The sequence below is a fragment of the Opisthorchis viverrini genome, assembly GCF_000715545.1.
Source record: "Opisthorchis viverrini unplaced genomic scaffold opera_v5_21, whole genome shotgun sequence".
NCBI classification, from domain to species: Eukaryota; Metazoa; Platyhelminthes; class Trematoda; order Opisthorchiida; family Opisthorchiidae; genus Opisthorchis; species Opisthorchis viverrini.
The window spans coordinates 371,510-387,285 of NW_008751677.1; the positions used below are offsets into that span (position 1 = coordinate 371,510).

Sequence of the window (15,776 nt, forward strand, 5' to 3'; positions counted from 1 at the left end):
CTGCAGTGCTTTGGACTGGTTTGGTTTGTAGTGCTATGCCGTGTTGTCCCAACACCTGTTCCATACCATTTAGTCTGCCCTGTTTCACCCTGTCCTGGTCAGTCCGAACGTGCTGGAACGAAACTTGTGCCGTAGTCTCAACTAGATCATGCTTCAATAATGGTAATCTTTCACTGACTCTGGAAGTGAAAAACAAATTAAGTTTTATGACATAGATGCCTTGAGGTTGTGCGGTGGTCACTAATACTCACACATTTCTGCTTTGTTTTACTGCTTGGGATTTGTAGGTCATCACAACGGCGTGATTCTGATTCGGTTGCAAAATTTTGATGATGCCCTTTTCTAACCATTAACTTGATGGGGAGTTGTTCAGGGAAGCCAGTTTGTCAGAACGACGTGGACTATGCAAATTATGACGGCGGAGATAATTTTTCGACCGAAGATGACTGTATTGACTCCAAAATGTCTGAAAAACGCACCAGTGATTCGGTGAATCGGCCTACTAGATGCAACTGTTCCCTGGGTATTTCTGATAGCAATGCCTTATCAGAGATCGTCAATAAAAATAAAACAAGCTTCTCACCTGATCGTATGTGTGCCTCAGAAAAAGTTCCTGCAAAACAGGATACGCCAATGGAAGCCTCCAATTGCCCCCGGAGCAGTAATTGTTTTATAGATTACGGCACCCAAGAGTATGACAGAAGCCCCCAGATTTTGAAAACAGTAAGCCCGGAATATAAGCCACTTCGAGCCGTAACTTGCTCATCACAAGTCTCCATGCCATCATGGATGTCAAACACAAAACTAAACTATGATTCGGCTTTAACCCTATCAAGGAATTGCAGTCCTAACCTGGATAATCCGAACATCTTGTGTTCGTATCAAGACTCTTCAGATCAAACATTCAGGTGTCACCAAACTACCCCGACAATCGCAACCCACCACTCAGACGTTGCGCATCGCACCTCGCTCATTGTGGAATTCGAGAAAACGAAACTGGAGCCTACGGAACCTAACTTACACAATATAAACACCACTATTGGGCTCTTGACGCACGAAAAAGGATTGGGTCAACGTTCATCTCTCAGCGGTCATTCAAATCGTTATTTGATTCATCAGTCCTACTTGCTCTCCAGCAGTGGATCTCCAAGCCGTCTAAGCTTGAACTCAACTGGGTTCACTCCAGGCAGACCTTGCTCCCAAAGGACTGGTGATGGACACAAGGTGGGGAAATACTTCGTTGTAATGTTTGATCACGCTACACAAACTAACGGCGAAATTAGCGCCAGAAAGGGCGACTATCTTCACTTATTGGATTCCAGGTAAGATCGCTTTTGTGATATTTCGCACTTCAACAGTTGTGTAGATTGATATACTACACAGAAATTGATTTCAGTTGCTCTTAGATTTAGTTTATCCGTCAAGGCCTTTTTGTCATCTGTTAACTACAGTTTTGGATGTGCCAAACCACTTACATTTATGATGTGATGGATCGCTTATGAGAGGGACTGAGATATCAGCTATAAGTGGACTACTTCGGCTGTGTGCATGAGTGCATGGATACCAGAGTCGCGCACGGTGCTGTGAAAATCCTCTGATTGTGATACAAACCTGAGAGAGTAAGAAAACGTCGTTCAGCTGTAACACCCATCCGATGCTTATCTGCCACGCCACCCGAAGGAAACGCGAGGGGGAAAATACTGCTAGGTTGCTAGGGGTAGTCGAAACGCAAAGGTCGGGTTCGAATCAATGACCTTCCGGTCACTAACTTCGCACTCTAACCACTTGGGCCATCTCGCCTTAAGAATAAGAATGGTAAGGAAATACGCAGACGTCTACTGTGGTCCATCAGTCGACCTTTATCTGCCGGCATAACTGAAAACGACCAGTGGTACTAACTGGTAAGGAAATACGCAGACGTCTACTGGGGTCCACCAGTCGACCTTTATCTGCCGGCATAATTGAAAACGACCAGTAGTACTGTGGCGATGAAATCCTCAGCACTTTTTAGGTTGCGGAGAAACAATGCATTTTGATTGAGTAAATGATATCGCCCATCCCGCATGGACATCCCTACAAACGCATCATCTATTTTGTAATTATCACACATTAGGAAATCTAGCCTTAGGGTTTCCACTAGCAGTATCACGCATTTATAGGATATATCCATCAAACAGCTAGTTCTTAATGGCAATAGAAGTTACTTAGCGGTGCAATAAGTTATGAAGGTAACTTAACAAGAAATTGAACTTTTAGTTGAGTAAACTTTTGCCGCTCCTGTTATATTATAGGCTGAAACTACTTGTATTCACTGAGCGCAGTCACCTAAGACATACTATCGGGCGAACGCGAGTGCGACAGATCTCGGCGCACTGAATTCAAGTAGTCACTAGCAGTATCACACATTTATAGGATATATCCATCAAACAGCTAGTTCTTAATGGCAATAGAAGTTACTTAGCGGTGCAATAAGTTATGAAGGTAACTTAACAAGAAATTGAACTTTTAGTTGAGTAAACTTTTGCCGCTCCTGTTATATTATAGGCTGAAACTACTTGTATTCACTGAGCGCAGTCACCTAAGACATACTATCGGGCGAACGCGAGTGCGACAGATCTCGGCGCACTGAAGTGTTTCAAGTAGTCATTGTGTATTTGAGCACTGAGCTTCAATATTTTTGCTCTTCTTCCCAGGTTATTTGACCAGACATAAGATATGTCCGCAACATAGCTATCCCAGGAATGTTTCATAGGTCAAGAGAAACTTTTTCTCTTTATGAAGTCCGAGACTTAACCTTCAGAAATTATTTCATTTTATTGTTTTTATCCGATGCCTAAGATGCGTGATTTATTTACCAATAAGTCTTCTAGTAGCCGTATTCTCTGGGGGATTGGTTATTGAGACGTGTGAAATATTCTACTATGCCGTCATAAGGAGATCCGTACAATATAGGTACAGAACAGTATTCTGCAGTTAGGACAACCTGACGCAGGTGGTGGTTTGGTTAGACTCATTTACTTAGGCGACTCAGTTTGGCGCCCGTCGTTTTAGTTCATCATTGATATTACTTACTTGATCCTTAAAATACTACCAAAGATGTAGCAGTATACACAACACTCGGCGCTCATCACAAATCCCGACAGGTTATGACTCTTGTGCAAGCAAATATTTGGAGGGTATTTAGAAGTAGACCTGAACAGTTGTGGGTTGTTGATGAGGGGAATGCTCCTCTTAGTAAATGCGGTTATGCACATCGATAAGTAAACAAACCGTCGTTTACAGAAGAGGCTTTGCGGTCCTAGTGTAGCCAAGCAACTGACTTGGTTAAAGAAATAAATGTAGTTAGCGAATTAAAATAAACCTTACGACAATTTGAGGCTAATGTGCGCACTTTTGGTCCTCATAATAATTTAAACACGGATAAAGTACGCATTTAGTATGTGTTGTTTTTCTTTATAGTGTAGTTAAATTTACACACATAATCTACCGTGTCTCTAAACCAAAACCGTAACTTATAAGGTATCTTCTCGTTAATTGCTGGTATATTGCAGGTGTATTGGGAAATGTGCCCAAGGGGGGTAAATAATCCACACTTACTTTGGAAAGCTTTTATTGCCAGGAGCAAAGTGAGATTGTGTAAAATGGAGGGTGCCCGTTTGTTTCTCAAAGGTGCTGACTCATCTAATTTTACCATTTTGTGACAAAGCCCCCTAAAATTCAACGAAAAACGTAGGATATAATGAAATTATCCCCCAATCTTCACAAACAATTTATTACACACTTTGAAGCGCGTTTATCTATGCAAGGACCGTACTTTGCACGTTGTTTTATGTATTGAACTCTCTGCTCAAGGTTTGGTATACCAAGCATGTTCACCCATAAAAAACGTCTAAACTGTCACACCGGTTCAATGAATGAATGAATGAAGAACACCCCGATCGTTTTGTTCACCATGTTTTAACAGCAATTTGTGGCCTATATTTCTAGGCCACAGGGAAACATGCTCACTACTTGGCGCTGCTGAAGGACCCCAGATCCAATGTAGCGAGGGCACAACTATAACGAAGACATTCCGTTTCTGGTAGACTTGGTAGTGAGTGAAGTGTGTTTTGGGACTAACTATATCCCGCTTTGCAGACATATGTACCGTTCGGGTTGAAAATATGTTAGTAAAGAATCACTGTAGACGATAAGTTACCAGATGTGGTTTTTATTGTTGTAAGTTGAATGGGGGCTCATGAAGTTGCTGAACAGAAAAGATTAGCCGTTACTAAGCAGAAGGTACCAGATTGCTTTGATAAACCCTGAAGGGCATCATCTCCAGACGACGTTGTCTTCACTGATGATTAATGAAGTCTGTGTATCTTTGATACAAATAGGCGAAAGAGCAGCGCGGACAATGTTATAGATAGAATTGATAGAATTGCTAGAGTAAGATGCATAACAAGTACTCAATTTTTTTTATAATGATCATTTGTTTTTGTTTATCGGTACAAAAACAAACTGTCCACTAACTAAACCTGTCATATAAACCGTCGGACATTTAGACAGTGTCATTGGTAGGCAAGATTAAGGAGATGTAAATGAGACGGCGCAACCATCCATCTTACGTCTGATTGTAAAATGGACCTTTTTGTCCGGTGATATTAGTCGACTGCCCGAATAGTAGCTTCAAACCCGCTCAATCTGAAACGTAGAAAACAAAAGCCGAACACATTGAAAATAGTAACATATTTCTGGAAGTCTACAGCTACGTTGATCGCTAACCTGAAGGGAGGGTGTTTAATCGTGAATCATAATGTCACTAAGAAGTTCATTAAACTTCTGAAGATGGAATATTTAGTATACATCAGTGAAGGTTCGGTGAAGTAAAGAAGGCACTCGGAACAAACCAAATTTCGCATCTGTTAGTCCGGACTTTATGTCAGTTCTTCTAGGACACTCCTGTAAATCCTACGCGATTTTCATCAGCTCCTTCAGGAAATTTTCTTTACTCCACGTCGTTGTGGTTACTGTGCATCAACTCGCTGCATCTAACACAAAGTGCGTTTCTTCTGTGTGTAGAAATACAACACCGCAGCTCAGAATAAATATCGCGCCTCCAGAGAAGTACCCAGTTTTGGAGCTAAATCTTTTCGCAAACTGTTTAAAAAACTAAAATTCCATTTTGATACTATACTATTTCGAAGACTAGTTTGATGTTAATCTTTCTTGTCAAACTGGATTGGCTTTGGGTGGCAGAGTGTGCCATGTCATGAATACTATCAGAAGGTTGCTTGAAGCAGTTCACTTGCAGAGGAAAAATAGTTGACAGATATAAAACTTGAAATAGTCGACTATCAACTCAACCCAACCGTAAACATTAGAAACAAAAACGAGCAGCCGCTAAGATCTAGTCATTTATTTGCGTTCATCAAGCCAGCTGTGCATGCGGCCTTTTAAAGATAAACTAAATACGCGAGCCTGACTGACATGTCTGATTTAGATGTGATACGGAGTGGTAACGCAGCATCCATTGTGAGACAGCTGTTTGCTCTTTTGTTCTACAGCGACATTTTTGTGCCACTTGTACTTAGTAAGAATCTTGTCAAACATGCGTTAGTTTATGGTTGGTTTTATCAACTTATTTCACCTTACTGCACACTTTTATGACAACTCAGCATTCCAAATGCATTGGATTGATTGACAAAGAGTACGATAATTTATCACCTATGATTGTCATGCAAGGTGTGGTCATTCATGCGGAATGATTCAGCAAGAGGAGACGACAGGCGACGATACACCATCGTTTACTATACCCTGTTGCATCACACGTCCAAGATTTCGATAAAATCATCCTCATTTACAGGAAAGATAGTCGTTCCTTACATTTTGTTATTTGTGTATGGGGCGAGATGGTTCAGTGGTTCGAAATTACTTAACGAAAAGTCCGTAGTCCGAACCCGACCACTGACTCTCGACTTCACTTGCCTAGACTTGGGCAATCTGGCAGTATTCAAGCCCTCGTGCTTCTTTCTGGTGGCGTGGCAGTTATACACTACAATGGTGCTGTACCTGAACTATTTTTAAGTCAAACTGTTTGTACTTACAGCCAACAAATATAACATAATTTGTGCGATTATTCACTGTCTTACCTCCGTATCAGGTGTTTGGGTTTCTTTTGCAAAACTAACTAACTATGCGAAACATTACATGGCCATCCAATGTCCGCCAAACAAGTTGGACATAAATCCATTGAGTTGAGACTAGTTCCTGGCTTTTTCATGTTTAGTGACACAAGACATGCCCAGTAGGGCATACATCCGTCCACAGTACCCCAGCGTATCGTTTTTTTATGTCAGTGGGAGAAAATGAATTTCTCGTCGGCGAAAGACGATACGCTTAAGTTTAGCGGCACTCCAACTAGAATTTGACATTATACCTCAAAAGGAATGCCTGTCATCTCTACGTTCATCTAGCGAAGTAACAAATTGGAGCTTTGCCCACTTTTTTAATCGGACCTAAGCATTGTCGTTTGTCCTTTCATCTGGTCTGACGAGTCTTCTAATCTGTTTATTGATTACTCTCCTGGTAGTCAGAGCGAAATGTCAGCTGTTCTATTATTTGTCAAAGCGTTTCATTCTTTCCCTTGGTTGCACTTTAGCGCCTCTAAAGTCATGAAACTGAACCAACAAAATCCTATCGGACAAACTTCAAATTTCGATTTTAAACTACTTCTCTTTGGAAACAGCATTGTAGGGACTCAAGTTGTAAAAAAGTTTGCAAAATTTTGGATTGTTCTTTGTTCTTTGAATGTGACAACTTCAAGAAGAACAGTTGTGAACTTCCCTATAAATTTTGTTCGGTGAGCAGTAATTGTGATCCACTGCAGTGTAAAATAGTACGTAAGGAAAGTTGTTTTATCTTCTGTGAACAACTAACTTTATGTGGAATGGAACTAAACTCTGCCAATGGGAACAGAGAGATTCATTAGAACAACCGTGCGGTTTATAGCTAATAACTTATAAGCTACGCAGTGCACAGCTGCTTATTTTGTATTCTAAAGGCTGCCGCCACGAGAGTATCATGACCTACATAAGATGAAATATTACCTTGGTGCAGAAGCCCTAGTGAAAATGCACTTGTAGTGTTCTTCGGTGATTTTTGAGCTAACAGTAATCGATTTTAGAAAAAAGCCAGAAATATCTGGCAATTTGAAAAGTGGTCTTCTTTCAATCAATCGAAAAATGATTGACCGAGACCGTCTTCCTGGATGAGGACCCTGAGGCTGGCCACATCGACGCTTGGAGACATCATCAGACAAGGCCCAGTCGTGCCCCCAGTGACACTCGTGCATCCAATCTATTGTCTTCACTGCATACCACCCTTCACAATTCCCCCACTTAACATCCCACTGACAGTGCTGTATTTACGCACCAATTTACGCTCCCGCCTCTAGGGCGCAGCTACCTACTCCACCTCTCCAAATCATCGATGGACTAAACTGTGGCAGCTACAACCAATGTATGACAAGTATGCGGTTCTTATAGCTGACAGTGATGACGACGATGATGATGGTGATCAAACCGTCTAATTGAAATTCTTCGGCATTTTGACAATTTGAGTGTGCTTACTGACGATGGCTCCTCGATTGCCGACGAATGGTCTCTATACTAATTGTCAAGCTCGGTAGGGTGACCCACCGTTGTCTAATCACATACCAACGCCTTTGATCAAACTCAAGACACAAAAACCCTTGTAGATCTGATCCTGTCATATGATTTAATTCTCACTTCACAACGACCCGTCTCCCAGCTTGGGTGGAAACTTTGAGTCGGATTATGGAATTGATTGCTTTCTTTGGTTTCGTTAGGACTTTTTTATTACAAGTTGTTTGGATGGTCGGTCTTAATTTTTCTAAATCTGTTAGTAGCTGACTTTTGCTGTTAAAGCGCTCTGTTCTGCGACGACATATTTTATGTTAGACAAAATACAATGCACAGGGCTGTTCGCGACATTAATGGCTATTTGTTGCTATTTGTTTGTATATATACCCAGATTCTACCCGGAGAAAGGTAACATGATGTCGTGAAAACAAGTAAAAATAGATATTCGTAGGTTGCTGAAGATTCGCCGACAGCCCACGACTGGTTTCGCCCTTTTTGGGGCTCATCAGGTAGGTGCAGTCCCCGAGTTTCCGTCAACCTTTTGTTCCACTTGAAACCAAATTGCACGAAATCAGCGAAATATACTCATTTGCAAACAAATTTAGTTTTGCGACAGACCAACCTGGAACCGAGCTGAATCTCTCGTTTGTGATGATTCTTTATCTATGAAAAATAGGTGGGCAAATTACTTGGGTGGGAAGCATGTAGTGAATTACAAGGTATTTGTAGGTATTTAGTTGTTTTAGTGTTGTATGGACGAAGTCTAGTTAGTGATTTTACCCAGACAATATTTTCTTTCAGAATTTCTTCCAACTTTTTGTTTTAAAAAAGTTATGAGTGAATCGTCTGAAACTGATTTTTATCTTTTCCCCAGTTCGGGTGGATAGTTGATTGACAGATAGGAGGCGGAGAGAATTCCGTATGGCGCAGTGTGCCAGGCGAAATTCCCAACAAAGGAAGAAAAACATAGGGTAGATTGATGGCTGACATATTCAGTCTTACTTTTGTTGTTACCTCGACAGTAAACCTATTCACCTTACGCATCAAGAGTGTAGTATACTTTGGACAATGTTTCCTGATACCTACTCTTGTCATTTCCACTCGAACCCACGTGAGCAGGTAAAAGCTTGTGGTTATAAGCGAAGTATTCAGGTAGATATTCGGTTTCAATCTATCGTTGGCTCACGAATAACTCGAATTTGAAATTTAAGTAGAGGATTCTAAGGATGGAAATCCGAGGAATGTACTACTCATGAGTCTCTCGAAAAAACCAAATTAGTTTGCAAATGAGTGTATATTTGCTGAAATCTAAGGACTTCGCCTCTCTGGCTGGCCACAAAGGATCGCATTTGGTCGTGTTGAATACGCACCTGTGTGAGTAGTGTCATACTGAGCACTGTCCCGAATGGAATGTGATGGTCTTTGAGCAGTGAGTTTGGCTCTGAAACACTTTAAACCTGGTGAATATCGTGTTAACATCGAGTCAGCTGACAACAGAGTGTACAACTCAACTTACATAGAGTACATTTAGATGAAAACAAGATGTATGGAAATACGGAAACTAGGCTTAAAAAGGATCCCAACTAAGGGCAGAACAGACAAGGAGCTGTCGAATTTCTCACCATCCGCACAAACGTAATGTTTGATCAGTTTACATATGTCGATATTTTGAAAATAAATGTAAGCGGATTTATAAGATAGCTCTCGTAGTTACATTACGTTAAAAATCATTAAAAGTGAGCGACTCAGGCTGAGTACAAGTTGAAAGGCCTATAGGCTTCAGTTGTACTGAGTTAATGAAGGTTCTGGTTGGAACTCGCGCAACACAGGTTCGACAGAGGGTCGCCTTGTAGTCATTTTTACATACAACTGACGGACAGATTACAGAATGTTGCCGCTTGGCACCAACAGTAGTAAAAATTCTTCTATCATCAAAACTAGCAAAAACAAACTGGACAGTTTAAAATGGCTGGAACACAAGGAGTACTATCGTTGTACTGGGTTGCAATTAGGTGACTTCAAAGTCCGCATGTGGAACGACTTTGTCATTACACCTTCTCGGACAAACGTTTTCTGGCGATTGAGTGACCGAGCGCCACCATGACGGTTACTGATGATAGGGCAAATCGAAATCATTGACAACAACTTGGAGCTACATACACTGATGGACAAGTCTGTCCTTGAGAGTCCGATAAGACTCGGGGCGTCACAGTTCTGACTGGAAGTAAACGCGGGCTATCCGAGGAGCACCGGATGAACAACTTATGAAATGACTACAAAATTATGTCTTTTGGTCATCCCGGTTTTTTCCATCAGCGCAGAGTTTCCGAACCAATTTTGCCTTAGAAGTAAATAGTGAGGTGAGAATGCTTCTGGGTCAATACACTTTGTAGGCTGTGGACAGAAAATAGATGCACTAGCTAGATCAAGCCATTGAAAAACAGTTAGAAGTCATTGTGCGACTTCTGTTACTTTCAGTTTTAGTGAAGTAAAATGACTGTCTCAAAAGACATGATGAATCCGCTTGGAGCTCGGAAGTTTTAATTCCGAAACAAGCAACTCGGCAGCGTACCCTTTTCCTTACGCGATGAACCACAAATTATGATTGTAGATCTTTGCCAAGTGCAGATATCCGGTTGGAGTCTGATCCCTGTCTATTTCAGTTGTAATGATATTCAGGGCATTTAGCCGTGTTTCACTACTAATCAGGATGGTAATGGAGACTCCAGACAGCCGACTCTGTGTCGTTCATGGGGCTTATAAGGTCATCCTGGCCCTCAAATCAAGTGAATTTACCTATGAAAAGCTTGATGTTTAGACAGAAAACAAAGCTGATGGAAATTTAAATACCCGGTTTGCCTGATGAGCCACAAAAAGACCAGATCTCATGTTTGGCAGTTTACCCAGAGCCCATGAGTAAGTACTACTGAACGACGTGTTGTCATCTAGGATACTCGCACTGCGAACGTTTTTTTATGGAAACATTTGTTTTAATTCAGCAACATGCAACCGCTTCTAGCTAGAAGGAGTTTTAAGCTCGGTGGTTTAGCGTAAACTATTTATCGATCTTCCGGAAACAGACCGCCTGTGAACAGTAAAATGAGCGTATAGTTTGTTCGACTTCAACCAAGGGTCAGCCTGGTATCGTGCTGGACTGAATGTCAATGATGGAATTTGACAGGAGTGGTACATCCATACAGTCAAGAACTGCTGTGTTCAGCTACCATTCAGTTATCTTCCACAATGGAGAGTAGTTTATTACCCCCCCCCCTGGTGGTCATGGAAATTGCATAGTCGAAAGACACAAAAAGTGCATATAACTCGGTGATAATCCTATCGTATATCCGAATACCTGAGTGTGACGCCGTACAGTGACACGGATGAGGTAATTGCGTGTTTGAAATAATATTTCGAAGATCGATCCCAAGGACAGAGGCTAAGGACTCAGAAATTAATGTAATCTAAAATCAAGCAATCTGAATGTCTAGGCTTGTCTTTACACAGCCAGACTACCGGAAACAATGGTGAGCTTCATCGAACGACAGTGCGATTTAGTAGCAGGTTAACAGATTTAGGAATTACTGAAAGCTTGGGGTTTGTCAACTATTTTTCAACCGCATTCACGGCAAAAAGGCGGGATAGCGCATTGAAAAGTGTGGTCAAATGGAACGAGAGGACCCCTTAGGTAGCTGCGTTGTAAGAGGCGTCTGTTGCTTATAAAAGATTCTGGTTGGCCTGGTGAAAGGACGTCTTATTCGGCGTTACAAGGTCAAGATTAGCAAAGATTTTGACCCAATATCTCTTCTAGTTATTCTACGAACGTAACAGGTTATGAGTAGCATTCTGGAGGAAAACTATGCGCGCTATACGACCGTATGCCTTTCGGCGCTTTCAAAGGAGTTATGCAACTGAATAAGACATACCTCGACTTCATTGCCCAGAAATTGTTAGAACTAAGCGTAATAGAACACATTGGTTTATGCTCTTAATTCCATCATTAGGAATCTCAATTGTCCAATGGGTTTCCTTGACCTTTGACCTCAGAACCAATAACTAATCACTTTACTAACAAAAGTTTGGTCTAATTCTTTCTCAATATAATGTCTGAGGCGAGTGAAATCAAGTTTCAAGTGTAACGTAAGATTGACGAAACTCGGGGACTGCGTCTACCTGATGAGACCCAAGGAGGGCGAAACCGGTCGTGGGCTGTCGACGAATTTTCAGCAACCTTATGAGTAGAGCATTACAAAAATGTATGTGTACCGCGATATCTCGAATATCGTAGCGACTGAAACATGAGGCGGCCTGGTAAATCACATTCATTTGCCTAAAAACATCATTGAGATTCAGTTGGGTTCCAGGTGAGTCTCTGGCAAAACCAAATTAGTTTGCAAATGCGTGTATTTCGCTGAAATCACTACACGATTGGGTACTCGGTTTACTCACTTAAACATACACTAAAGGGTCTTCACGTACATATATACTTAGTAGAAATTCGTAAGCAGTGGTTTCGAATTATCACTGTTATGAGGTTACCGGATGCGGTATCCGATTTTCGAATTTCACTGGATAAAACGTACATTTTGTGCGAAATGTTTGCGCACGTCAATTTCCGAAAATGGCCCAACGAAGCTGTGAACACGTCTCTCCAAAAGAAAATTGTTTCGCTTCCATACAACTGACAGCTCCGGTATTTGGGACAGTTCCTCAGAATATGGAAAATGGCGTTCGGTGATCTAGCGTTTAGGACGGACAGAACATTCAATTAAAACTATGAAATAACTGCCTGTTTTCCAGTCGTAGCATGCTCCTGCCGCCAAACTCCAATTTAGTCAATTGACTGATCTTACTTCACACCGACAACACTCGCCAATTGAGTGATAATCGCACATACAAAGAAGATTTAACAACCAGCTGTCACAATCAACTCCATCAGAGCAGCATAGAACGGACGATCGGTTTTTCCTCAGAGCAGTTTGTTAGGTCATTCTGTTGACTTTCAACACTTGAGAATGGCAAGTATTTTCGTAGTTTGAGATGTGGCGGAAGCGATGAGAGGATCGATGATATTGTGTAGCCTGTATGTCAGTTTTTTACAAACATAAAAAGTGAATGCAAGCGACGAATGCGAAGAGGTAACAGGGGAATATGAGAGAAAAAAAAGGGAAACGTCTCATTCGAGTTCATGCCACCAACAGTTCCAGTCAAATGAGATGAATCGCAACGTATGTCGAAATTTTGATACGGAAACACGCGTCAAAATACCAACAACTGAAGAAGGGACGAACAATGTTGAATGCTCCTCAGGGCGCGGTAGGGGTTAGCACAGTCAGGACTCGCACATCAGGCATAAAGTGTCCATCATACTGGGTCTGGTGTGAGATTCAATGGCAAAAATGTACATTCAACGCCACGTGCCACGCATACAAGTGTCATAAGTACGCCCACAATGGCAATCAAACACAACTCACTGACTGTGACCTTAGGAAGTCCCAGTCCAATAACAGCCTTAGCGGACTGAGGAAAGCAGATCCCTCGATAAGAAATGATTATTGGTTGGTGAACCAAAAAGTCGATATCACAACCGATGGCATGTAGAGCTGAGATTATGGCGAGGGAATGTTCATCAGCACCATACTTCTGCTTCTTCTCAATCCACACAGTCACTCCGCGCACATCCGGGACTATGCTGACGTCTATTACAGTTGCACGGCGATCTCGAACAGCGATTAGGTCAGGTTTGATGAAGGACGTCGAAGTAGGTGCTCTCAACTCCTCGAAGACGGTGTATCCCAGTCGACAGAGACGTTTTGCGAGTTCCCTTGCAACCCGATTACGAGGAGCACATCTGGCATCATGCACCATCAGAGCAGCATAAACGGTCAATGGGTTTTTTCCTCAGTGCAGTTTGACATCTTTATTAGGTCATTCTGTTAACTTCCAACACTTGAGAATGGCAAACATTTTCGTAGTTTGAGGTATGGTGGAAACGACAAAAGTATCGGTGATATTTTGTAGCATGTATGTCGGTTTTTCAGAGCTCGGATAAGGGGTGTAGCCCCCAGCTTTGTACTTAGCCTTTCTCCCGAGCATTTTTAATTTATAACTGATTTGTTTCGGGCCCTTGATTAACAGGCAGTAAGGGTCTGTTACAGCTTACAACTGACTTCTCTCTACAGTTGGTTTTCACTGGGATAGGTTTCCCATTCCCCTTTTACCAGTATCTATGCATTTAAGTAAGTACTTGATGTATGCACCAATGTATGTAAATGAACTTTGAGCAGCACTGAAAAAAATCTCGATCCTGTTAGTGAGTTTAGCATTTCAAATTAGTGTATAACCTTATGGATGCAATACACCACTCATATGGTTGGTGAAAATTCTTCGATAGCCCACGATCGGTCTCGTCCTTCTTGAGATTCATCAGGTAGATGCAGTTCCCGGGTTTTCGTCACCCTTGAGACCAAATTGTACGAACTTAGCGTAATACACCCATTTGCAAACAAATTAGGTTTTTCAGGGGACTCGCACGAGACCCAGCTGGATCTACCGTTTATGGTGTTTTTGGAGATCCTGCTGGGTTTTAGGTGGATCTCTCGAAAAACCAAACTTGTTTGCGAATGTGTGTATCGCATGAAAAAACGTTTGCTTTTTATTGTTTTGCAAGCAACGATTCGCATGTCTGGTTAAACAACAATACTACTGCAAAACCTGACACGTTGTTCGTTAGCTGGGTCGATTCAGTGCACCAAGAAACTGGAACAAAACAGCAGACAACCTTGAATATTTTCGGACAACCCTTTGAGAAAAACGAAAAGCTGCGAAGTATTCTAAGTTAGAAGAAGGTGGGCATGCTACTTCTGGAAACATTAGACATGGGCAACAGAATAATCCTTTGTCGTAACCGTTGTGACACGGCAAGTATTGGAATAACCTATTCATTTCTTGAGTCATCAGGCAGATAGAGAGAGCAGAGAAACAAAATGTATCTAGGTGCTGAATTCCGGTTTTTTATTGCCTTGAGAGCATACAATCAACTACGTGCAAAATCTACTTGATACGACAAGGTATGGCAAATGATATTATAGTAAAAATTACGGAAAATTTGATCATTTTAAAATTTTTGAACTGTTTATACACGGACTGTGTTGTACGTGTATCATTTCCAGTGACAAGATTCACGATTTCGCATGTACCAATTGGTTTCCCACTCAAGCTCATGTTTCGCCAGCCTCTGTTCGAAGATCTGCTCAATGAAACTAAGACAAATGCAGGGTTGCAGAAGGAACTTTTATGTCATCCTGGATGACAGGCCCAAGAAATGTTCACCGTAGATCTGGGAGGTTCTGAGAGATAGCGCGTTTTAAAATGAGGTCGTACTTGTAGTAACTTGTCCTGATCTGCTCGGAGTAGAATCACCGCGTCAAAAAACGAACATTCCCGTTAAATATACTCAAGGAAAATAGCTCTTTATCCTAAGAATCATTCAATTAACTTATTTTTACTAGATGCCCCGTCTTAGCCGATTAGCCCGTCATCAGGTGGTTGAATTTCGTTCGTACTGTTGAAGGAAAGAAATTTTTGTTCGATAAAATGGAGTGATATTCGTCTGAGCATTACGGCTGTCAGAAGACCATGAGTTTCTCTCGTTTGTTGTAGCTGTTTATGATTCGGAGTCATATGAGGCAGCGGAAATTAATCCTATTTGATGATCACTGGCAAAAGCTTGCTAACAGTTGGACAGTGAGTTGAGATGAAACCTCAGCTTGGTGTCATTTAACACTGGATTTGTACGATGTGAACACGTGACAAAGTAAAAAAACCGATCGCAGTCATGTGTCTCCGGAATTTATGGTTACTCCTAACTTTACTTACTTACTTACTTACTTACTTTACTTACTTACTTACTTACTTACTTTACTTACTTACTTACTTACTTACTTACTTTACTTACTTACTTACTTACTTACTTTACTTACTTACTTACTTACTTACTTTACTTACTTACTTACTTACTTACTTTACTTACTTACTTACTTACTTACTTTACTTACTTACTTACTTACTTACTTTACTTACTTACTTACTTACTTACTTTACTTACTTACTTACTTACTTACTTTACTTACT

At 41.3% G+C, this 15,776-nt stretch overlaps 1 protein-coding gene across 1 annotated transcript in view; it reads left to right on the forward strand.

Annotated features, from left to right (window-relative positions):
• Positions 1 to 357: 357 nt before the first annotated feature.
• The window catches only part of T265_01864 (hypothetical protein), a gene marked incomplete at both ends in the record, with an annotated part of 66,809 nt that continues 51,390 nt past the window's right edge, over positions 358 to 15,776 (forward strand). The window contains one exon of the mRNA XM_009165990.1: positions 358 to 1,322. Within this exon, the coding sequence (XP_009164254.1) occupies positions 358 to 1,322 (965 nt within the window). The remainder of the gene's footprint in view (positions 1,323 to 15,776) is intronic.